The 26349-nt window shown below is 37.2% G+C and overlaps 1 protein-coding gene across 4 annotated transcripts in view; it reads left to right on the top strand.

Moving 5' to 3' along the window:
- SPAG1 (sperm associated antigen 1) overlaps positions 1 to 25810 on the top strand; it is a 39746-nt gene extending 13936 nt beyond the window's left edge. For all 4 annotated transcript variants that reach the window (XM_050315143.1, XM_050315134.1, XM_050315154.1 and 1 more), the window contains 10 exons: positions 2035 to 2197; positions 6333 to 6764; positions 7445 to 7544; positions 10525 to 10677; positions 13889 to 14064; positions 15980 to 16121; positions 17062 to 17188; positions 20371 to 20535; positions 22766 to 23143; positions 23311 to 25810. In XM_050315143.1, the coding sequence (XP_050171100.1) occupies positions 2035 to 2197; positions 6333 to 6764; positions 7445 to 7544; positions 10525 to 10677; positions 13889 to 14064; positions 15980 to 16121; positions 17062 to 17188; positions 20371 to 20535; positions 22766 to 23143; positions 23311 to 23442 (1968 nt within the window). In that variant the 3' untranslated portion in view covers positions 23443 to 25810. The remainder of the gene's footprint in view (positions 1 to 2034; positions 2198 to 6332; positions 6765 to 7444; positions 7545 to 10524; positions 10678 to 13888; positions 14065 to 15979; positions 16122 to 17061; positions 17189 to 20370; positions 20536 to 22765; positions 23144 to 23310) is intronic.
- The last annotated feature ends 539 nt before the right edge of the window (positions 25811 to 26349 follow it).

Raw genomic sequence — 26349 nt, 5'->3', positions numbered from 1 at the left:
CCATTGGGATAGCTGCATTTAAGTTTGACACGTAATCAAAAGAAACATTCAACAGAGATGCCAAGCTTTTATTGTTGTAGTGATAAAGTCAGCATAGAAGGAGAGGACCTGGGTTTTGTCCTCCCTTCAGTGTGATTCTCATCTCTCACCTCCAGGCTAGAATGAAAAACCTTTGATACCCTCTGATAAATCTGGATTCTTCATAGCTAATTTTGGATCTAAGAAAGCCAAGATGCTTTCTTTGAAAATCAAGGTCAGGATATGATCCTTGTGCTATTACTTCAGCTATTTAGGAGAGGATTGGTTTGTGTCTGTTCATTGGTATCTTGGGGGTGTTTTGCAGGTTAGAACACAGTCCTTGCACTGGGACTCTACATGTGCTGAGAATCTTTAGTACTGGGAAGTTTTGATAGTTAACTGCTCTTTTTCTGTTATTTATGACTCCATCATATTGCTCCTCCCCACACTTTTTACTTATGATTTTTGAATGCTGTTGAATTGTCTCATCACCTGAATTCTGCCCAGTTCTTGTTGGTGTAGTGTAAGCTGCCAGCAGCTGCTGATTGCTGCTTCTTTCCATGGAGTTATTTGATCACTGCTATTGCTTGAACCGGTGAGAGAGGTACAAGTCTGTTGTGTCAAATTCACACACAGCATTTATGCTTTCTGGGCTGTTCTTGGAGCTAAATTCCTCTCCAGAATAGTTCCTGAGTGTCACATAAACCAAGGAATTACATCTGTCTCTAGATTTGAGTTTCTAAAAGAGATTTGGAGTGGTTTTTTTCTGTTTGCAAGACTGAATCGCTAAATAGCTCGTGAGTCTGTGATGAAAAACTCCACAACACTCTTTGTGAAAAGTTGTATCAAACAGGCTGTGCTGAGACTTCTTTCAATACCAGACATAAATACTCATTTTGAGTACACTCTTCCGGAGATCTAAATGCATTAGTTCCTTTGCTGAGCAATGCTTTTGTAGCTCAGAGCAGATGTCTGTACTTTGTCCTTATCCGTGCCAACTATTGTGCCTTGGCTGGCACATCTAGAAAGGACAAGTGTTTGGCAGGGCATTTTTTTCAAGTTACTCTTTGCTTGGAGGATCCTCAAAACCCTCTTGAGCTAAATATGAGTGTATGGAACATATACAGAGTGCATGTTTATATCCAGAATCCCTAACAGAAAAGTAAATTGGTTGTCAGTAACTGGACTTCTTCAAGGAAATTGTCCATGTGAATCCTTGCTTGATGCTGTTCTTATTTTTGCCTTGAGACAGGGAGTACTGAGATGGCACTTCCTTACACAGCACTGAATTAGATTCAGAATAGTGTGTAATGTTGGGTGTATCTTACTCTGCTCTGGAAGTGTAAAGTGGTTTGGGGGTTTAAGAGTTACAGTGACAGTGCAGGTTGATAGTTGGACTTTATGATCTTAAAGGTCTCTTCCAAGCCTGGCAATTCTATGATTTCAAGTGCAGTTAAAATTGGGTTTTTTTGACTAATAAAAAATGTTATGAAATGAGAAGCTGTTTGATCCTCTAATTGTAGCTCTTAGAAGAACAAATCTTTTCATTATTCAGCAGTGACCTGCCACACTGTTAAGACATGATTGTCTCTTGGTTCTAGTTTTATCAGTTACATTCCTCCATCAGACATCAGATTCACCATAGCATAAATTTTGATTTTGATTTTAGGTTATTTTTGGAGATTTTGTGGAGAGCTTGTTTTCCTCATGTGCCTTCTTAGTACACCATGCCAAATGTCAGAATAGCAAATCAACTTTTTTTTTTTTTTTAAGCAGTTAATTCAAGAAAAATATTTATTATGTCATATCTTCTGAGAGAGACAGAAATTGAGTGTTAATCTTGGTTTTGATACTAACTCTTGGGAAATTCACATTTATTTACTCTCTTTTTTATATTGCTAACATCTTGATAGTTCTTCAGTATCTCACATGGATTATTTAATAGAACATATTTGCTGTATATAAATAATAATTTATTTACAAAATAAGAAAGGCTTCTGCTGTTGTCTGTTGTAGAAAAATCTGCTGGAGATTGAAGAGAAACTGAAAGGTTTAAAGCCTGTATCTGAGACTCAAGGCAAAGGAAAAAGAATACTCATTCAAGAGATAGAGGATTCAGAATGTGATGAAGAAAGAGGAGAAAATACAGAAGAATGTGAAAGAAGTGGCAGAGATAAAAGTAATGTTGTATTATTTCCTATTTTATTTTAACCTGAGGAAAAGAACATTGCCTTTGTTATTGCAGTGTTTATTCATCCATATTTACTTGCAAAGAATTTTGCCTCTTTGAAGACCAGAATTACACTCACTGCTTAAAGTAGATCCAAGTGTGAATCTAGAATCTAGTTCTATTACACATCTTTGGAATCCTTTTTGTATTGGGTATAACAGAGACAGAGGGAACATGTTGCTATAAATCACCTACTTCCCTGTGCCCTGTGTAATTTTATACCTGTCCTTTGATGTGGACCCAGTTACAAATATTTTTTGGTTAAAGAACATTTTTTGTTGCTTAGATCTTTCTCTCGCACAGCTCTCCTGTGTTCCCACGTCACATTTTGATTCTGCATTTTTCTTCCCTTGATTGGATCAACGGATGTAAAAATGATCAAGTGATCTGTAATTTTTGTTGTTTCTTTTGAAAACTATCAATCTTTTTTTGGTTTTTAATGAAAGAGTAATGAGGAATGACAGCAGTGACTTACGTTTTCTGTGCCTATGTAGTTCTTGATCTTGAAATTAAACCAGTCTGTGAGTTTTCCAACTTAATCGTGAATGTTAGACTGTACGTGTGTGATATAATGATGCATTATTTGCACACAGGTTTAAGGTAAATACATTTTTCAAAATCAGTTGGTGTTCACTAAGTCTCCTCAGCTGTAACCCTGGAAGAAAGGATGGATCATGTCCCTAGCCTTAAATATCAGTTAATTTGGGGTTGCTTTCCACTGAGAACATTCAGATGACTACGTGCCTTCTGAGCTCCATAGGAAGACTCCCATTCTGTTGATGAAAGGTTAGGCTTTTAACCATAGGGGAGGATTGTCAACTGACGTCAATGGCATATGTGTTCATGTGAAATACTTGGACTGGTTTTGAGATTTAAGTGGCAAGCATCTTCATAGATTACTCTGTGTTTTCTTGTGCAGCTCGAAACAAATAAGAATTTAGTTCAATTAATGAATAAAAATGTTCTGTGAACCTAACAGCAATAGGTAGACTAAACATCATGTATGTTTTCTCTATACATCTAGTCATGTAGTCACTGGCAGTCCAGTAGTCCTGTCATGTGATCACATTTATTTCACATTCTAGTTGGTAAGCCTAACGCATTCTTACTAAGTTTACAATTTAGAGATTGAGGGGAAAAGTATTTTTTGTTTTCTTCAGCTCTGAAGAGCTAATGTGTTAATGTTTCATGGCTTTTCACAGAGAACAGTGAGTAAGGTCTTAGATTTGTGTTTTGAAGTTTTTGATTTGTTGAGAAGCAAAGTGCGTTTGGTAGGAGACAGTTAACTACGCCAGTGATCAGTTGTGCTTGCTGTAGTATTTTTGGCATTCCTGGTGTTGCTTTCTGCTCTCCTCTACCACTGAGACTCTGAGGTATTTGAGATTAACCAACCAATAATGTTGGCTAATGCTTACTGGCTGCTCTGTATCCCTAATCTCCTGGCCTTTATGCCATATATGAATTCACACCTATCCAACTCTTATTTTGCATTAGTCTCTGTGACTAGAATGTTACTATAATAGAAGTTTCTTTGCCATTGTAGTCTTGAGTAATTGTCTCTACTCTGTTCTCCTTATGGTTAGAAGACTTATTGATGAGGTCTTGTATGAAGACATTTGGCCACCTTGTTATCTGATATAATAATTATTCTGTATTCCGTGATCCCTTTTCCTGTGTTTTTGTTCATTTGCTATTTTTGGGTTGGTTTTTTTTAAGAATTGTAATCTCTCTGAAGAAGGAACCCTTATTTATAATTCATTTGTACAGTGTGTAACACAGTGGGGCCCACCTTCTTGCTTTTAGGCTCTATTGGAAGCTTGCAATATGAAAATTTTGTGCATATTAAAACAAACAATTTTGAAAATGCACCCAAGAATGGCATTTGCAATGCATATCCTGAAGTTAAGAAAAACCCTCAATTACAGTGTCAGTCATTTTTTGTTTTTATAAAAAGAGACTGCTCCTAAGCGGAGATCAGAGTTATTTGAGAAGTTTGGTTTATTTTCTGGTTCAGAACCATCCAGATACAATCTCAAGGATCTAAACCAAGAACACATAATGCAAAAGAGATACTTGCTGACAGTGTGTGGCAAATGAAGAAAAAGTATTTTAAAATTTTGAACCAGAGTGGATGAAAATGTTTACAGGCTTCATAATAGGTGAATTCCCTGTGAACTGAACTTAGATACGTTGTTTTTCATTCTACCACTGTTATTCTTGTGCCATGCTTCTGGAGGATAAATACTTTGTGTAGCTGGAAATTAATTTTAAATGAAAGACAATGGCATCCATTAAACAAAACCCCCAAACTGCAAGTATTCCTTTTGGAGTATTCAGTAAGTGTGTTTTTTTTTTAGTTTTATGATGGTCTTTCCATTTTAAGTTTCTTACTTTAGTAGTAACATAAATTAAAATACTTTCTAGACTTTATTTGTTGTCATTCTGGTCAAAATTCTGCCCATACTTCTTAATACCTTTCTTAAATTTTCTTTTAAAGAAAAGTTCGTAAGCACTGATTTTTTTATGTTTAGCCCAGAATGCTGCTTTCACGAATACATTTCTCTGTAGAGACCAATACAGAAACTTCGTTTATGTTGTAAACACTGAAACTGAAAGATGATAACTATATTTGAGAAATATATCTGTACAATTTTGTGCATGTTGTTTACTCAGACCAGAAATATTTAGGGAATTAGTACTACCCACCAACTAAACAAGGTAACTGTGAGTATTTCTATTTTCCGGGGGACTCCAAGTGCTGTGTTTCCAGTTTAATCCAGGACTGATTCTGTGCACTTCATCTTCAGGAAATTTTCTCCTGTATTCAGGAAGTGCATTAATGACATTCACATCATTTTATCTGCCTCTCTTGTTTTCTTTGTCTCTAGCAGTTGGGATGCTCTTCAAGAGTGTTTTACTGTGTTTTCTAAAAACTTGTCCTATCACCTGTTTGTCTGTGACATTTAATTTTTTTTCTGTTTTATTGAATGTATGTATAAATAATGAAGTTTTCTAAAAATGTCTGTGTGGGTAGATCTATCGTATTATTGTGCCCACATGGTATTTCAAAACAGACACCACAGCTAGGGAAGAGGCAGTTGGAGCTTTTTTCTGTTAGACACTAGAGAATTTATTGGGTTTTTTAAAAATTTATGCTTTCCCATCCTGTTCAGTTTGATTTCAGTAACATTTTTTGCATTCAAAAATAAATTCGTTTGTAACAAACCTGGAGTTCGCTCATGTAGAGTCAACTTCAGATGTTTTGTTTGAGTCAACTGGAAGTATCACTGTAATATATGAAGGCATGAAAAAATTCTGTTGGATAGATAAATATTTCAAGTTAAGGGAAGGTGACAACCCAGCATCTTTAGAGTACCACAACACGGAGTTGCCTTTCTGTGAGTAGTAATATCAAGAGTCAGGCTCTCTGCAGAAACCTCTATTTGAACGCTGCAGTAGTAATCTGGTAGGGATTCAGGTGCATAAGGAAAATGGAGGTGTTACTATCTGATACCCTTATTCTATAACTTTTCCTAATTAAATTGGTAATAAGTAATAGTGAAAATTGAATGATCAGAAGTACGTATTAAGAGGGTTTTGACATTATGTTTAAATGAAAACTCCTCGAGACGTATTTAGAAGCTTTTATCCCCCTTATTCTGTGTTGTATTTGTGGAGAGTTTTGAAGTGCACAACGTTACTGGTTGTTAGCTGTGTGATCTAATTTCAGCATGCAAGCATTTTGATTTGGTCCTGGCAAATCAAAGTATCCGTGTGGTAGTAGCCAGTATGTAAAGAGTTAACTTCAAGGTGAACTCTACCATTCTGGCGCTACAGGACAGGGGTTCCCATGTGACCAGCAAGGAGAAATGAGATTTCATAGTAACACCTTCTCAACAACAGTTGTAAGTTGGGCTTTTCTTGTGTCCTCGGAAGTGTTTGCTGAAGCAGGTAAATCTTGGTAGGAGTAGGATGCCTGCGGGATTTGGCCCCGTGCCCTGTGTCAGCCCCGCACCCCCGTTGTGAGGGCGGTGGTTCGTTCCGATGATGCGGGCTCCCGCCCAGCTCATTAACTTCCCTGCAGGAACCGCTGTGCCAGGGGCAGCCGGGGCAGCCGCCGGGGAGCCTGCCATGGGCAACGCGCACAGAAAGTTCCGAAGCAAAGGAGGCGGCGGCAAGGCGGAGGACAGAGAGAAGCAGAAGAAGAAGGAGCCCGCTGAGAGCGGATTAAAAAAAGGCACATCGGAGAAAAAACCAGAAAAGCAATTGTCAGACCATGAAGGTGAAGTTAATGGCTATTTGCACAGTGAGCAGAGGAGTGAAGGCTCTGAATCTGGGAGCTCCAGGTGGCACAGCGCAGGGTCTCAGACGACTGAGACTGGTGGTACCAGTTATACTTCGCTTCCTCCTACTGCAGCGAAACTAAAAAGCGAAGGAAACGAGTTATTTAAGAGTGGACAGTTTGGAGAAGCTGTGCGCAAATACTCGGAAGCAATTGAATATGTCATTGGTCTAGGTAAGTGTAATACCTTATACTTAAATCCAGACTGTTTAGACGATTTAATAATGGCCAGTCTTCGCGAGCGAAGATCCGGGGAAGGTCTTTACACCTTCCAGCCTGCGCATTGGATTTTTTAGGTGAGACACAGTGTGCGCGGAACTGAGCCCACCCTTTAATCCTAAGGTTCATCTGCCGGGGCCAAGCGAGCTTGGACGGTGGCAGCGAGGTCCTTAGGACGTAGGTGGGTTGCCTTTAAGGGCTAACGAGCCCCACCTGCCCGGGAGTGGCACTGACCGGGAATCGAACCCGGGTCTCCGCGGTGATAGCGCGGCGCCTTTACCACTGGACCACCAGGGGAGACGATTTAAAGGAACTACAAATGAACTAACTTAGTCTGTTACTGAATTTTGGCAGTAAATCACTGTGCAGTAAATTCTCATTTCAGTAGACAGCAATTCATGTGACAGAAAATATAGGAATAAAAGTAATGTTTTAATTTCCTTGAGGCAGAGCTGTTGGCATTTATTTATGTTTGAATAATTACGTGTTCTAGGTGACATGATAAAGTAAAGCTCCTTACAGCTTTGCAGTGTCAGCAAACTGCATCACTGCAGTGCAACTTGGAGCATGCAAGTCTTTAATTCTTGAGTGTCATTTTAGTAATGGTCTTTGATTTTAATTGTAACTTCTTTTAGGAGAACAAAGTCCAGATGATTTAAGTATCTTGTACTCAAACAGAGCAGCATGTTACCTCAAAGAAGGGAACTGCAGTGACTGCATTCAGGATTGTAACAGGTAAATTGAAACCTCCTATGTAGAGCAACATTCCTGATGATTAAACATTTAGCTGATATATTACTATTGCAGTTTGACTAAGAACAATATCAATAAAGTCTGATTCCCTGTCTAAATGACAGATATCTTTGTCAGTTATGTGAACAATCATATAGAACCTAGGGAAGGAGTAACTTTTAACTTACTACCTTGCTGTCTAAGGACGGTTTTTAAGCTTCTTGTGTACATAGAGATGCATAGCAGGATTAAAATTTTTAATGTAAAAGCAGGCTTACAATGGTGTTCTGCAATAAGTTGTATGTAAAAACTTTGTTAAGGAAGATGCCTATCACAGAGTTGGAAATTGCTTTCAAGCATGTGTATGGTGTATATGTGTGTGTTCTCTGTGTTTGCTTTGTCATTTTGATTTGGGGTTTTTTAATATGTACTTTGCATAGTTATAAACAGTAATTATAGCTGTTCGGGAATTGAACTGAAGTCCTTTCTGTTTATTCTGGCTCTTAAGGAGACAGGAGTTAGAAAAGATCTGACACTTCCAATAACTTCCAAACATTGCCTTCCACTAAATTAGTAACTGTATTTCTGATATATATTTTTGAAACTTTTTCATAGATTGAGTTAGTAATGCAGAGGCTTAAGGTGCAAAAAAAAAATCCTAAAACAATTAGAAATCATATTAATTAATCAGTTAAGTTAGCAGCACAACCCAGCTGCTAACAGCTTCCAAAACTAGAAATAAAATAAGCATGTACCTTCATAGTAACAAAATATTTAACTTACTGTATATATTCTACCTGACTAAACAGCTTCGGAAAAAAAAATGACTCGTTTGCAATATTTTGTTAAAACATGCAGGACTACAGTCAGCTGGTCAATAAAACAAGAACCATCACATTTTTCTCTCCAGGAGGTTTGAAGTGTTCGAGACTTCAGCTGAAATCAGTAATACAATGGTTTTGGGTTTTGTATTCTTACCAATTGGGAGCTTAATGATAGTGTCCTTTCTGTCGTGCATATTTTCTGAATGCACAAGGACCCATGATGCTCAGTGGCAGAAATAATTTAGAACCTGGGAAGCAGGAATGCAAAACTACAAACACATGTAAATTAGACAATGTCAAACAAGTCTTCTCTAGGCAACACAACATAAAGATGTACAAACAGGTTACTTGATTTCAAAGTAAAAAGTTTTGTAGTGCTGATACTTGTGATATAAAATAAGTATTTAATATTTATCTTTTCTTGAGTTTTAGATATTTGGGGCTTAGATTTGTATAAAAACCCTTGTGTTGGATCTCTTGTCTCAGGACTGTGGTTTGGTGGTGTTACAGAGAGTGAAATAAGGCTCCCACATACTGATGTTAGTTTCCTCAGTACTGTTGTGTGGTTTGGTCCCTGTATCTTCTTTGCACTCTGCCTTGAAAATGTAGTTTTCCATTCCCCCTGTTCTTCAAGCAGTGTTGTCTTCCCCTGAATTTGTTTATGGTTGTTTTTCCCTTCATTCTTGATGTTTAAAACTTGAACTGTGTTAATATTCTTCTGAGTTACAGAATGTCAGGCATTTTTGCAGACATTTTGTGGGGGCTATGATGTTGTGCACAGTTGTGGCAGCGTGAGAGAAATGGAACATTTGAAGTATTTATGATGTTGAAATTGGAAATGTTTTTCCTAGAAATCATAGTTTCTCTAGTTTTAGGAGGAGTAATGGTGCAAAGCCAATTTACAGCAGAGAAGGCCAACAGCCTCCTTACGCTTATAAAGAGGAGCACAACCAGTGGGATTTGAGGGAGGTGATTATCCCCTCCTAGTCAGCATCTGTTAGACAACACTATGATAACTGCTGCTTTTCAGCTTCCTAAGTACAAGAACCGCAGTGATCACCTGGAGTGAGTTCAGTGAAGTGTCACAGAGGAGGTTGTGGACTCTGGAGTATTTCCCTGAAGAGGAGAGGCTGGGTTTGTTCAGCTTAGAGGAGAGTGGCTTCCAGGGGTTCTAGGAGCAGCCTGCCAGTACCTGTGAGGAGATTATCCACAGATGGATCCTGGCTCTTTCTCTCAGTGTTGTGGGATGACAAGAGGCAAAGACAAAAATAGAACCACACAAGGTTTGGGACTGTGTATTAGGAGAAACCTCCTCATAAACAGTGTAGGGCATTGCAACAGATTGCCCAGAGATGTTGTGCAGAAGTTCCCTTGGAGGTTTTCAAGGCCCAGCTGTATCAAGCCCTGAGCAACCTTTTCTAATCTTGGAGTTGACCATACCTGGGTTGGACAGGGACATCTCAGCCTGAATTACTTTATGACTCCATGAAATCTAATTGTCTAGACTAATTTTAATTGCAGTATTTCAAAGCTGATCCTTCTGTCTCTTCAGCAAGAATTACTGATTGAAAAAAAGAGTAGTCTTTAAGAAAATAAATCCTTTGTGGACTGCTTCTTCATGTTGCTGGAAAAGTAGGTGATGTTCTGATGGCACAGTGTTGAACTGTGTTTCACTAGGCAATTAGAAGAGTAAACAGACACAAGACAGGCTAAAACCCAAAAGCCAAAGACAGGTGTATATTCATGTCTTACTGACTGTATTTTTTATGTGCATACTTTCCTGTAAGGAAGAAGAATTGAAAGTTACGTAAGCAAAAGCACCATATACTTGAAACTCTCGTAGATCTAGGCATGTCTTTAAAAAAGTGGCTTTTACTCTTAAACAACTGCCATTACATTAACATATCTTGGTGATGAACACAGCTTTCCACATAGAGTAGAGTAAGCTGTAGTAAAAACACTAACCATTTCAAAACGATAATTTAGAGTATTAATGAATTTAGGGTGAACCACTTAGTCCCATTTTCCTTAGTTATGTTACTGGAAAGCCCATCTGCAATCACAAGGTTATATATAGTTGTGTATATTATAAAATATTTTTATTATTATTATTTCAGTTACTCTGTTTCAATCCTGTATTTCTCTTTTATTTTCTCCAGAGCTCTGGAGCTTCAGCCGTTTTCCCTTAAGCCTCTTCTACGACGAGCAATGGCAAATGAGTCAATGGAGCGGTATCGACAGGCATACATTGATTATAAAACAGTCCTACAAATAGACAGCAGCATCCAAGCAGCAAATGATAGTGCTAATAGGTAACTGCACGTACAAATTTTCTGATATGAGTCAAAACAGAAAAGGAGACTTTAAATTTGTTTCTTTTACGTGCTCCCTCTGTTCTGTATCCCTCATAGTTGTCATCACAACTAGTACATTAGAGGACTGGCTGTTTCATTTACTTGTTTTCCCACAATTTCAGTTTTCCTCTGCCAGCAGTAGGTAACTTTCTGGTTTTTAAAAATATAATATTTTAAAGTTGGAGTTTTTTTTAACTAGTGCTTCTACTTGTTTCTTTCCTAAGTTGTATTTTGTACCATATAAAATTATAATCTAAGGTCCACATGTTTTCTCTGACATTTCTCTTTCCTTTTTATATTAACAATCTTTCTGTAGCAGTTGAGGATTTATGTTAAGCATAAATCCTTCAGTATGCTGCAGCTGTGAAAACTCTGAATTAGCTTGATACCGTGGTTGGCTATAAAGCTTAGAGGTGTAAAAGACATAATTGAATATTATCTTTGACTTAAGTATTAATACTTCCAGCATTAATTCTTGCTACCAGAGAGGTCTGAATTTCTATAATTATATTTTCATACTATAAAGTCAGTGTATACACACTATTGTAATTGTGTTCTCATTAACATAGAGTAAGTACTTAAGTGTATGAGTTATAGGATTTTTCCATTCCCTATTCTTTCCTTTTCAATTCAATGGACAGAAAAAAAAGTATATGTGAAAGCAGAACAGGCATTAATGATTGAGCAGGAACACACAAGCATGAGACTTTCAACAATGGAATCTATTACCTTTTTTTTTTCCTCTTGAAGGCAAGGCCTTGGACACTTGCACTATTACCTCATTAAAAAGTCCATAATATCTTTTTTTAAATTCTGCTTATTTGGCCAGAGAAGATCATGGCACTTTATCATCTGCTTTTACAATTCCTATTTTTTGATAACACAACAAATAGTTACTAATCTCCTGTATCTGTGGTGATAATAGAGCACTTGGATTGGTGAGATAACTGCTTTTCCTGGTATCTATGTAATTATTACACTTCTTAAAAATCTTTTTGACTTATTTTATCTGCAGATACTCTTTTAATATTTCTCCTTGACTTGTAACTTGCTTACTAATGAGCTTATCTCCCTTTTTCCCCTTCCTTTTCTCCTCTCTAGGCCTTCCTTATGTTTTTAGCTTCACTGCTCATTACTCTTTCCTCCCTGGCAACCCATCACCTTATTTCAACTGCTTCTTCCTTCTTCTCTTCTGCTGGTAATTCATTTTTGCTTGCCAATTGTTAGTTTCTAAAGCATAGACCTCCTGCGCAATTGAACTTTTACTATAATTTTTCTTTAATATTCCATCATTTATGAATTCAACTGAAACTGTTTACCAAATTATTAATTTTAATTTCCAAAGTAAGAGTCGTTTCTAAAAAGGAATTTTAATAAAACCTTACAGTTACTCTGCTGCCTTTTAACATAAAGGGACAACCCCAAAATGTAGTTTAATTTTCTTTTTAATATTGGGGATAGCAGGTCTTAACAACCTGCTTATATTGGAGGATTTCTTGGTTTTTAAGTTCCTCTGGGAAGTTGGATGGTGATGCTGTAGGAAGCTGATAGGAAAAACTCATCAACCTACTTGTGTCTGAGGGTGGGTTTGTTAAACCATGTTAAGGCTTGTCTCTCTGTGGTTAAATATCTAAGCAGACTTTCCAAAAATCTTAGAACCAAATGCATATTTTTAATACAAAGAAAGCATGTAGAATTTTTAGTATGAAGCCTTTACGTGATCATTTTGCAATTAAAAGGAAGTAATTTGAGTGTAAGTACAAACAAGTATAAACAGTTATTTGTTTATCTTGTTTATTAGATATGCTGAATTGTGTCTTTTATTGATCCCTGATGTGATTTTTTAGATAAATTGGAGAGACTGTTTCTTTTAATGGTGTGTGCCAAGTAACTGGAAATTGCATTTCAAGCATGCTTTTAATTAGTGGCATTTTCCTAGCTTTGTGAACAACAGTGGATTTGCTACTTTGTGTATTTTAATTTCCTCTTGAGTGAGTATTTTATTGTTTGCTTTTCACCGTTAGAAATATAGAAGCTTAAATGTGTAGGAATATATTTGTGCATTTCCTCTTACTAAATGGAAGTTTCAATCCACTTGTCTCAACTCCTTTAATATCAGTGAGAAAGCTGCATGAGATAGCTGTATTCAGGTAGTATGTTTTTTACACCTGTATTAGATGGAAATGCACCTGACGTAAAAAATTTTAGGTTTATTTGCCATAGTATCAATGTGACTTGCTTTGCTACTCAATTCAGAATTTTCCTCTGTTAAAGGGTATATTAGACTTATGACCAGTTGAACTTGACTCTTAAGTTTATGTTGAGATTAGATGATGTTTATCTCATTATTATTCTCATAATTGATTAATATTTGTTGGTTTGGGTTTTTTTAAATCATTACAAAATTTCTAACGGAACCATGAATTCTCATATGGCTTCACTTACTATGTTAACTTAGGTCTCCAAAATGTGCCACGGCAGTGGGAAGCTCCCACTTGAATGGAATTTGGATTGAACCTCTCATGGAACTGAAATAGTTGACATATATGTGTGCTGGTTTAAGAAAGACTGAACAGTTTTTATATACAATGAACATATTTTTAAATGGGGATAGGGAGTGATTGATTAACAAATTTGACTATAAAAGCTCTAAAATGCCACTTAACGCAGCCTACATTGTGACCTGCATTGGTTATTTAGGCAATTGTTGTGTAACAGGTTTCATTTGACATTTGCAATATTAGGTACCACACTTTGTCTGAGGATATTGTAATCTACACTTGTGATGAATAACACCTATGAACAGCTGAGAAGAATAAACAAAATAAATACATCCATTTTTTTTATATTTCTTTACCAGATGTGGTAGGAAGCATTTAGGGCTTAGTTGCAGAATCAGTCATTGGCCTAAATATTAACAGGTCATGCTGAAGTCAGCTTGTCTTCTAAATGCCAGCATAAATACTCTGAAAAGTGGAAAAAGTCTAAACCTTAAATGAGTGCAATACCATTGCCTGCTCTGGAAATATTTTTTAAAGTTAGTCTGAAGAATAATTGTTGAGTTGTTTTTTGAAAAATTAGAACATTACATTATTTAATTTGAGTGTTAGTTATTGAAGTGTGAGTTAAATATATAAAAACTCATGTTGGTGTGGCTGTTCTCTTTCAGAATAACAAAGACTTTAATAGATCAGGATGGTCCCAGTTGGAGGGAGAAACTGCCACCAATTCCAGTTGTCCCAATTGCTGCTCAGCTACACAGGTGGGATGGAGGAAACTTCACTTCAGAGAATAAGCCTGGAAGTACTGTAGACATCAACAGAGAAGAACAATTGGAAGTGAATTGTATGTATAGCTAATGCACATATATGTACCCAAAAAAAAGAAAATAATTTTAATTGAAATGTGGAATGTGTTTTAGTAATATCAAAGAAACTGCTTTAGAAAATACTTTTCAGAGACCTTTAGGAAAAGCCAGAGTAGATGACTGTCATTTACACGATTGAGTTTAATGTACTTTGTGGAGCACAGGTATGATAATTTTTTTAAACCACGTGATGCACTTTGCAGCATGTAATTTCTGAAATTATATAAAATCAGCAGAAATACTCATCCGCAGTATATTGAGTCATATAATGAGCATCAGGGATAGTTATATACCTGACATCATAGTATAGTTATAAAAGAGTTTTCCCTCAAAAAACACAACCCAAACAAACATCCAACTTTGACACAAGATGTTTAGGAGTCATCTTTCAAAGATGTTGGTTCTGCAGTTGTCTATGCATAATCACTGAGTGCTAACCTCTAGGAAACTAACTTCCTTCCTGATTTTTTTTCTCTTCATTGCAGTTTCTGTTTTTCTTCTTGAATAAATCAGATGAAGGAACCTTTCTGGTTCATATTTTATTGACATTAAACATTTTTTTTGCAAAAGCATAACTCTGTGATATTTTTACTCAAGTATTAATTGGTTCCCCTTTGAGTTTATTTCAATATAAACAAAAGTAGTGCTGAAGATACTCTCCCCTCAATGAACACAGAGGTGGCTGCAGTGCATAACTGGGTTATTGGCCAAATGGGTAGCAGTGATGGGGTTATCTGTCCATAGTGCGTTGTTGCCATACTGAATGTCCTCTAAGTGCTTGTCTGAATCTATTTCAAATAGAGCAGGCTTTGGTTAGGCTTTGATTTTAGAAATATTAAATGAAAACTGTGTAAGTATTTTCTTCACTGAAGGACAGCTGACTCTAAGGTTCTAGTTGCCTTCTCAGGGCTCTGCTTCATGTGAGACCTGACAATGGTGGCTGATGCTGAAAACCTGCAACAATGTTCAGTCAGCAGTTAAACCTTACTGTTGGCTGACACTTTTTTGTAACAATTGGGTCTTATTTTGTGTGTTCTGCAATTTGAGTTATAATTTAGTGGTGTGTTTCATGTAGTTAATTTTCCCCCAAGTTCAAGTTTTCTGGCATAGGAGACTGCCATGTTTTTATAAAAGAACTCAGTTTAATTATTGGTTAAAACTGACAGGTTATATACAGTGTTGAAAATCTGAAGCTTGGCAAGGGGCTTATACTCTTTAGCAAGGTGCAAAAAGCAGATTACGATTTACTTAGAGCTGTGTTGGTACTTACTGTTTGCTCACAAGAGAGACACGAAGCACAGTCAGGATCCGCTTTTCACCACAAACACAGCTAAAAATCACAGTCTAACCCAAAAGCATATGAAACAATGATGTGGAGTTAAGAATGAAAGGCAATTATGGAATAATCCCTAACTCCACCTAATGGGATGATTTGTTTGTCATTATCAGCATAGTAATTGTGATAGTTACTTGCAGGAGGAATATCAGATCAAATTGTGGCCACCGTGGTATGATGGTAGAGATCTAGAAGGCTTTTAATCCTGATGATTAAATCTCCACCATTGTAAGTAAAACTAACATCTCAGTGTAGATAGCTAGGCCCTCTTTACCACACAGAAAGGGTGGGTAGGAGGAGGTGGAAGCTCAGAGCTGTCTGTTGCATTCCTATTATTTTCACCCTGATGCATGGGGAAGTATGTGTTGGGCCAAATGTAGATATGGTAGTTTATCCCTTTCTTAGAGCAGCAGGGAGATAGGGGACAGAAATGGCAATGTGCAGACCGATAATGACACTCCAGTTGTCAGGCTTTTATTCTTAGTCTGCATAGATTATTCAGCTACCCTTAATGAACTGACCTTCTTATGTAACACTGTGATCTCTTTGTGATGTAGGTGAGGAGGCTATGGAGAAGTTCAAGAGACTGAAAAATGAAGGGAATGATTGTGTAAAAATGGGAGAATATGATGAAGCTATAAATAAATACAGTGAATGCATGAAGTTAAATGCTGAGGAATGTACGGTCTACACTAACAGGTAAAGATCCAAAATCTAACTCTGCTTTGTGGGATATATTTTCTCTCTGCACATAGAGACTTTACATCCCATCAGTAACTGTTGTGAAAATGGAATTTTTTCCCACTTGATAACTGTTTCTAATAACAAAGCTGATTTTCTTGTTAAACCACATTATTTTCCAAGGGGAGCAAGTCTTAATGTCAGTGATATATATCTTAAAATCTTTTATCTAAATAGAGTAAGCAGTAGTAAAATTTATAATTAGCATAGCATAGTGCAGCATTTTTTGAGAATACTGGCATGATTTGAATTAAAAACTTAACATGCAATAGTAGTACCTCAAATAGGAAGAGTAATAATTCAGAGAAAATGTACATTCTGAGAAAATAAAAGTACGAACACAGTCATACATCAGCATTATTTTAAGGGTTGACCTAATTCTGTAGTATAATTCTTTATGCTGTAATCTTATCAGCTTTCACAAACTAAGAAGGATTTGATTAGATCAGTAGTTGAATAGGAGATTTCCAAGTAATAATTAGGTACAGAAAGCAGTATTGTTTATTTGGTCTAGAGCATTTTTTTGGCTGTATAAAATCCATATTACTACTATACTATCATTATATTGTTATTTATTATATTTTATTTATCATATTACATTAACCACTATACTGTCATATTATCCTAACATAGCCTCTGCTTTTAAAATACTTGCATATCTGCCTAACTTTGAGCATTAGTCATACTTATTTTGGCTTTTATTGCAGGAATTGGCCCTCTCTAAATCCATCCAGTGATGTTCTTCATACTTAATGATTTTGATGTGCTTTAAAAAAATACCACATTGAGACTGAATTATGTGAAATATTGTAATTAACATGTACGAGTCAGATACTGTTAGCACTACAGCACTGTAGAATTTACTTATATTGCAGTGTATTCTGTTTTTCTGTGTTAGAGCTCTCTGTTACTTGAAACTGTATAAATATGAAGAGGCTAAGCAGGATTGTGATCATGTTCTTCAGATAGAAGATTCTAATATTAAAGCTTTTTATAGAAGAGCACTAGCGTACAAAGGATTACAGGTGAGGAAAAAGAACATGGCAGGTATTCTTAAGCACCTCTAAACTTGCTTATCCTCTTCAAAGCCAATGAGGTAGTTGCAGTTGAAAGCAGACAAAGTACACAGTGTGCTGTGTAGAGCACTATATGTACATAAAATATTATATAAATATTTTTGCAACATAAAAACCTGCATGTTGACATGTAATGATTTGAGAAAACACGGGAATATTGGAATAAAGAGGTTCGACTGGAGATCATTTAAACAATTTTCAAATATGTTCTAATATCCTACTATCCTGAGTATCCCAGGATACTTAGGGATTTTTTATCTGTCAAAGTGTTTACTATAACTTTGCTGATGACAAATGGATTCTCTTCAAGTCTGTCTTCATCTGTCCAAACTAAAATCTCAAGCTGTCTTTGGGCATCTGTTCATGTTTAAGTGCCTGTCATATTAAACCAGGGTTTTAATTGTCTTTGTTTTCTCTCTTTTCTTTCCCCAAAGACATTATGAACCTTTGTCAGTAATGTACTTAGTGGAAGTGTTGGTATTCAGCCTTTTCCTTTCCATCTGCACAGTGGTGGTGGTGTTTGTACAGTGCTCATCTTCACACACAGCTCTTAGAGTATTCTTTTACCTGAGTGTCATAAATGCAGACTTAGATTGCTCATATCCATCTTGAATGTGACTGCAACTCTTACGTTCCATCACTTGAACTACACTGCTCCTTTTGTCCATCCCTCTGGTTCCCCTTCTTCAGTGATGTTAAATTAGCCCCTACACTTCATAATTCTTTCACAGCAATCCTTGCTCTGCTTGTCAGCTCTTACCTAGTATTGAATTATCAGCTTCTCACTTCTGTTGGCTCTCGATGGCAGCTCTTGTCATCTACTTTGTATTAAATGTTACAAGTGTCTTTAAACAAGCATCTCAAGTGCTTTTTTCCATGTTGCTCCTTGTAACTGGATGTCTGCCAGCTTTCATCATTGTCCTTCAAATGAAGGGCTTACCTCAGACCTCCATTGTGTTTGATGCCTTAACAAAGAATTTCCCTGTTGTCTCTCAGCTTTCAGATCACCTGAGGACAACCTGTTAGTGCTTAGCACCAACCTATTCCCATCCCATGCTGTCATTCCAAATGCAAGTCAGAGGAACCAGGGGATCTTTTGTCCTCCATTACAGTAGCTATGAAATTTTGAAAGTTTGATAAGTTTTCAAAAAAAGGAGAAAAACCTTAATTTTGTGTAATATTTTTTTCTGTAACTGTGCCAAGTTACCTTGTATTAATTACCTGTTACTATTACCTGGTATTAATCACCTCTAACTTTGTTGTTGAACTTGGTAAAAATCAGTATAAATATGAGTATGTAGTGATTCTACCAGACCAAAAAAAGGGAATTACACACTTGTGAAGAATGTCAAGAATTGGAGAAATAATTTCTGCTTTTTTGAATATTCTAGAAAAAACTACTATTTTTGTATTATCGAAGACAACCTGAAACACAGGGTTCATGGATTCCTTCAGAACAGTCTGAGCTGGGGACTCCCAAAAAGTTTTGTTGTGGTTGGATTAAGTACTTCATTATTGCTAATTCCAGGGTTGTGATTGATTTGCAAAACCAGAGAAAGCAACAAAAGTGATCTGAAGTTTACAAATTACTCTCTAATGAAGAATTTTAAGTGCTAAAAGCATGTAGCTTGGCAAAGACCTAACTAATCTGGGAAGTGTTATTTGTATATAAATATCCAGATATTTAACCACAAAAGCTGCAGTGGAATTTAATGTAGTAAATGAGGGTTTTTTAATAGATTTACCAAGATGCAATTAAGGGAAGATCAGGAAAATATCATGCTCTTATGATGAATTAGGCCTGTGACATAGGACACAGGACCCCAGATGACATCTCCTACAGGTGGTAGTCCAGTCTGGGTACTGCCATCTTATCTGGTTTTTGCTGAGGAGTCTGGCAGGCTGCAGTTTTAAATCCAGGAGGGTTGGTTGTCCACTGACCCGTGTTACTGTTTTTGTTTCTCTGTAGATGTGAATCTTCCCGTCTGTAATTCAGATGGCTTAGCCTAATTAGTAGCGGATTCTGCAACCTGCCCCTTTCTGCATTCATTTGCTAAGGCTGTGGAATCCTCATTCTCTCGCTCTCCCTTCACGATCTGAGAGGCTTCAGTTCACCTGCAGACTTAGTGCAGCATCTCTGCCCCTTGAATGCTGGTCAGCAGTATTGAACAAATTACTCTGTGTGAGAAGGAGTGAGAGTGATGGGTACAGGAGTGCTTTCCTTACAGTTGAGATGCTGAGCAAATACTTCAGCTGGTACATGAGGATTTTTTCCATGACAATACAAATGACTTAACAGCAACCTTGTGATATACTGTTTGGGAACAAAGAAATACTAGGTCCCTCACACAAAAACTATGTTGGTCTTTTACTGTCTGCATGGTCTTTTACTGTTTACTGCTACATTTCACCCATATTGTTGATACTCCAGCTCTTGAGGTGTCTTGATATTTTTCTGTGATATTCCAGCCTTCCTCAGAATTGATGCTATTAACTTTGTCTCTCCAGAAAATTTAGTCTAAGAAAATAGTAGCTTCTAATGTAAAAATTTGAAATAAAAGCAGTAAACAAATTACAAGACTAATTATTGAGAAACTGTGTCCTAATGCCACTCTGTCACTGTGCTGTCCTAATCCTGTTTATCCCAGAGTTCATAATATAATCCCAGTCTTTTCAAATATTACCAAAAGTTTCACTGTAAGAGAGGGTCTATTGGATTAAAGCCCAGGGAGATTAGTTATATTTTTAATCAAAGTTCAATTTAACACTCTTTTATTGGCAAAGCAAGTATGCAAACTTGCTGGACTCACATTAGTCTTGAAGCAGTGCTACAGTGGAAGCAATTATGCTTAAAAGCATCAGTCTTCAATAATTTGTCCTTTGATACAGGGAATATGTTTCTGAAAATAAATTATTTCATATTACGTATTTTATTGGGAGTATTTAGTCACAAAATATTAACTCAAACTCAGTTTCCTTTTTACCCCTCTAGTGAAATTACACTGTCTGTATTTAGATTTTTTTGTCTACTTTATGTCCAGATCCTAGGATTTTTACTTTTCTTATTTGTAAAGGACAGTATGGTAGTTCAGACTTCTTTTTCTAGTGATGATTTTCCCTTCTACTTACAGAATTATCAAGCCAGTGTTGATGATTTCAACAAGGTACTTCTAATAGATCCAAATGTTCTTGAAGCACAGAAGGAACTAGAGGAGGTAACCCAACTGCTTCACCTTGACAGCAGTGCTGGAGCTGGCAGTGAGCAAAAGCAAAGGAAGAAAGAAACTATACAAGAGGTAAGAACACCACTTCGTTTTTAAAAGCAAACAACCCAGAAGCCACACATTCAAAGAGATAATACTTTTGTTTTGCCCATATTAGCTCTAGATTTTTTTTGCAATGGAGTTGTATTTTTTGTGTTATTTTGTGGTCATCTTAGAGGATGTTTATGTGTTTATGTATGATGTGTTTAGTGTGGATTACATTCTATAATAAAACTTGGACTGCTCTGAAGTGTATGGAAAAGTGGAAGATCCAAGTCCTTTTGGATGGCACTAAACTTGAGGATATACTCCTTGTAAACAAAAACTGCATAGACTGAAGTAAGGGTTTTACAGAATGCAGCTGTCAAGCAGCAGTTTTGCTTGTAAAGCCTGTGCTCCTCAGGCAGCCTCTGGGGCTGTGCTGGCCCAGGTCCATGGTCCACAGGTGCGCTGGCTGCTCCTGTGCTGGTCCTGTAGGTATGGGTCTGAAAAATGAAATCTTACCTCGAAGAGCAAGAGTAAAACATCCGTAGGATCTTATCAAAGAAACACGTGATGTAACGTTATGTAGAGGATCAAAATGTCAGCCTCGCACAGTTCTGGGTAGAATTAGCTGATGAAAGGATTTTCTCAGTCATCTGATGTTTTTGGACTGGAGCTTTGCTGCTCCTTTAAGAATTTATTTCCCCCCCTTTAATTTAAAAATGTATAGTTAAAATACATGGTGACCAGTCTGTACAGTGATAGTGCAACTTGATAATATAATTTCAGAAGAGTGGTATAATGGAAACTGCAGTTATTTATACAGAAAAAAATTGTTTTCTTGAAATGCTTCACATTGTCACGAGTTCATGGAATTTTATATAATTGGCATAATCTGGGTATAGTGTTGGTTAAGCTCTGAGTTGTGACAAACAAAGGGACATGGAAAGTGTTTAGAGGAGGTTTGGTAAGTGGCCAACCAGCCAACTACGTTACTGGCACTGGTAATTTTTCCAGGGGTGGGGCAGGAAGCATTTATGTTTGCTGTCATAATTACAGCTCCCCCTATAGAGAGCCTGTGCTGCCTTACCTGCTGTAGTACGAGGTAATTCCATGAAAAGAGACTGCAAAGAAAAGTAAGGAAAATTAGAAAATTGATGTATCATCATTGTGCCATTTTAATCAAGCTATAATTATATAAAAGACAGTCAAGATTTCTCCCTTAATTCTAAGGATTGTTGAAAAAATAGAAGAAAATGTCTATAAGTCCATTGCAGTATTTTCAAAAAATGACTAATCCCCTGTACTACACAATACAGTATCTTCGGACTTCCCAAAATACTTGGCATCCTTTGAGAGACCCTGTTCAATGCATTTTAGTGAGGTTATACTAATTGCACAACTCTTAATGGCTTGAAATAGATTTTAGCAAATGTAGTTGAAGCCACAGTTAATATTCTGGCAACTGATTCATGAAACTTGATACAGGCTGCAATTTCAGGAGAAGTGAAGTGGGTATTCAGGCAGTTAACCATGCTGAGCTTTCTCCTTCCACAGTGAGACTTCAAACAGCAACCCGATAGAGCTGCCATGTACCTGTACTGTCTGGGAGGCACAGCAGAGAAGTGAAACATGGGTGTCTGGTGCCTTGACTCCAGTTCTCCTGGAGTCTCCACATTTAGTGCATGCATACATTCCTCCTTCACCAGGCGCCGCGCTATCACCGCGGAGACCCGGGTTCGATTCCCGGTCAGGGCCACTCCCGGGTAGGTGGGGCTCGTTAGCCCTTAAAGGCAACCCACCTACGTCCTAAGGACCTCGCTGCCACCGTCCAAGCTCGCTTGGCCCCGGCAGATGAACCTTAGGATTAAAGGGTGGGCTCAGTTCCGCGCACACTGTGTCTCACCTAAAAAATCCAATGCGCAGGCTGGAAGGTGGAAAGACCTTCCCCGGATCTTCGCTCGCGAAGACTGGCCATTATATTATTACATTCCTCCTTAGCTTTCTCCTAGTGGTCTCCAGGTGTCTTTCTGCAGTGGAGTGGCAAGTGGTGAAAGGAAGTGTAAAACAGACACACTTCTGACTATGAAACTTTAAAGATGAATTAGAGAGGTGCTGTTCTGGGGGACAGTAGGACAGAGAAGAACAAAGGTGCTTTTCTTTCATGAAGAGTAGAAGGCCAGGTTTAACCTAGTGATGTGGTGGATATATGCTGCTCATGAAGCTTCAGGTTATCCGTATGTCCACGTTATAATGATTTGTTGCCATTTTCCTTGTGAAGGTGACTGGACCTGATGAACAGGAAGAGAGACAGTTTGCTACATCAAAGGATTTTGTGACTGATCCCATTACACCCAAAGAAGCAGTTCAAAAGAATGTGCCACTGAAGTCCTCTAAGAAACTGCGCATTTATGAACCATCTAATGCCTATGACTTTGGTCAGATTATAAATGCAGTGAATGCCAATAAGGATAAAGCTGCTTGTGCAGATCTTTTAACAATTACTGATCCGAAAAAATTGCCAGTGCTTCTGAGTAACAAACTTGAAGGAGAAATCCTTCTGATGTTTATCCAGTCATTGGAACATTATGTAGCTGGAAAAGATCCTGACCTTGTATATCAGCACCTTTTCTACTTGAGCAAAGCAGAAAGATTTAAGGTAAGAACCCCTAGATTGAATGTGTACTTAAATTGCACAGAAACCTAAAGGAAATTTTCATAGCTTGAAAGGAAATTATACACTGGTTTTGTATCTCTGTCAGATACTATGATTTTCAGTCAACCTCTGCTAATTGTAAAATAATTGTTGTGGGGTTTTTTTTTCAGGTGGTGCTGGCCCTTCTTAGCAAAAATGAAAAAGAAGAAGTGCAGCAACTGTTTGACTTACTTTCAGAAAACCAGAATGATCAGTACTCACTGGAAGATCTTGAGAGCCTTAAAAAGGTTTATGAACTTTAAGAAGTTAAAGTTTACTGGCTGTGTGCAGATAGTTCATGTGTAAAAGATGGATCTGTAAACTCTGCAGACTTGAATGAGTTCAAGTGGGTCTTTACCTGGACTGCTGAAATTTTATTTTGTTTTGACAGCATATGCACATTTAAAACTTGCTGCTCTGTTTTTCTTGTAGTTGTATACATCCTTAGAACTTAATGCATGCCTGTGTTCAGTAACAGAGTTCATTTTATGTGGCATACTGATTTTATTTAGACTGTATTAATTATATATAGAAAAATATATTTTACATTATTTATATATAATGTGAAATATCTTGATGGTGCAATAGGTAAATATACTTTTAGTCATCACTTGTTATATCATTTGGTGGGTTCTAAGTTCCTGAGATAAAGAAGTGTCTCAAGATAAATGGATAAGTTAGCAGTAGTTTTGCTAAAATGCGTTTACAAAAAGTATTTACACTTTTCAGATAAACTACTAAACATCTGTTTCTTCACCATCCCTGGTCTATACAAAACAGATTTAAGTATTTTGGCACAATACAGTATAGAGCAAAGGTGAATGAGTAATATATGAACTTTTCATGGGGCTATTTGAAACAAAATTGGTAAACATTGGGTGTATTTTAACAAGTAAATAATTTTTAGTGCACAGAGAATTACTTTTCTGTGTGTGCTGAGGGACTGCTGGTTTGCCTAGCTTTTTTTTTTCCTTTGCAGTGACAGCTGTAAACAGAACAAGTGGCTGCACTTCACAATAGAAATATTTAGCTCTGAGTTTTGTAATTGGATTACTTAAAAATCCGCTATTTCTGTTTTACAGGTACATTTATAAAACTAAAAGTAACCTAATTTTACTGATCAGTATGATTTTTTTTTATTTCAGGCAGTACCTATGTTTTATATTTGATTCTGATAATGCTTCAAAGATGAAGCTTTTAAATTTTTCAAATACCCGATGCCTTCTTTGTGTTATAAATAACGTGTTGTAAATGTATATCAGACTCACAAGCACTGCAGAAATACGATTAAGAATGTTGTTCTAACGAACATTTTTCTCAGGTGTGTATTGATAAAGTTTTTTTTTCTTGAAAAGGACAATTATTGATTCTCTTTTCTGGTTCAATACTCTTTAGGTTTACAATTTTGAAGTGGATTATGAGTTTTGTCTTGGAGTGCCAAGAACAAAGCTTTTAATTTCTAAAGCACCATCAGAATGGGTTTTGGTTTTAAATGTCCTCTTTTTATGAGATTCTGTAGTCAAGACAGATCTGTTGCTCGTCTAATCTAGCTGAGCAACAACGTGCCAGTTTCATTCTTCAGTCCTGGTGTCGCGTTCACATTTGCTGATTTCTGTGTTACTGATTTCAGTCTTTCAGTTTTGTTCCACTATAGTTTAGTATGTTCAGAGAAGATTCATTGTATGTGTCCAACTGTAGTTCAGAAAAGAGAGCATAAAAATTAGGTGTGTAGTCTTAAAATAGTCTTAATTGCTTGATAACTGTATCTAAGAGCCCAATGTCTAAAGCTCTCGATGAAGTCAAGTCTTTCTCTGTGCCACCCAACCCTCCAAGCACTAAATGCTCTTGAGAGACAAAGTTCAGCAGTCACAGCTGTTTCTTACAAGGTATCTCATTTGTAAAGAGTTTTTCGACACTGAGGACAAAAATGAAAATGTCTGCAGCAGCAAATCATAATATAATTTAGTAAATATAATTTAGTAAATTTAGCAGACAACCTGACATTATTTAAGAGACAAAGGCTTAAGAAGAGATTCTTAAATGGAGGGTTCTTGACAAATCATTTGTCCATGAAGAAAGAGACAAATAGGTGTTCACAGACAGGCATACAGGATCCTAGTTAATTTTAGGACAGTTTTAATCAATCCCTAGTGATTAAACTAGAAACCTAAAAGTTGTCCACAGAAAAGCAGTCCAGTAGTCCAGAAAGATACCTCTTCTTTTAATACCTTCACCTTGTCAGCTGAAACAGAGTGGATTCAGTTTGAGATAAAAATGACAGAGGTTGCAGATCAAGAACCTCAAACTACCTCTTGCTAAGAAGTTCTAAACTGAGAGCTGCAGTAATGACTGCAAGTGAACCCATTACCTGGCTGGTGGGAGGGAGCTGTCACCACCTGCGGGCAGAGCTCTGTACCCTCCTGTGTCCGGTGCAGTCAGCAACAGATTAAATAACAAACACCCCCTGATTTGACAAATGAGGGCTTGGCTGTGCAGTCACCCACCTTCTGAAGCAAAGAGCTGATCCTGAGGATGTCTCACCTTCAACAGACTCGTATGAGGGCAGGATCTGCCAGAAAGTTTATACTGAGCCCTGAGGAAATAACCAGCAATAAATGGGTTTCCACTTTCTGTGTGTTTCCTGTATGTTCCCAGCCCTGGACACATACCAGGAGCTGCTTTTTAATGTTTATTTAACTCATTCCAGTTCACGATCCCAAAAGGAGAAGACACTTCCTTGATGACCTGCATTCCTGAAACTGCTGCCAGGCTGGGCTTGTGATCTCAGCAGATTCTTGGCATCAGCCCCACTCTGGGAGATGTCCTGATGTCCTCCAGCACGTTGTTGGGTGCCATTGGGCACTAATCAGTGCAGGAATTGGGAACACCCTGCACTGTGGGTAGCAGGCCCCTGGAATTTCAGGCACTAATCCTTTACTACATCTCTTCTTTAAACATCAGGTCAACCTGCATTATCTGCTACTCTCTTCTGTCTGATGTTCCCTCATACCTGTCTCAAGTAGGACCTTTTGGCCTCACCTTCCAAAGTTAAAGTGCAAGGGAACAAAGAAGAAACCAAACCATCGAATGTTTTAATGGCTGAAAAATGAAGTCAAAGAGTCAGATATATATTTCTTTTTTAAAAAAAAGTTAGCAACTCTCAAAGGTAA

This window comes from Myiozetetes cayanensis, unplaced genomic scaffold (assembly GCF_022539395.1).
Source record: "Myiozetetes cayanensis isolate MyiCay16 unplaced genomic scaffold, myiCay2020 scf1, whole genome shotgun sequence".
Lineage (NCBI taxonomy): Eukaryota > Metazoa > Chordata > Aves > Passeriformes > Tyrannidae > Myiozetetes > Myiozetetes cayanensis.
Note: the sequence above shows the minus strand (reverse complement) of the source record. Positions and strands in the feature narration are given on the sequence as shown.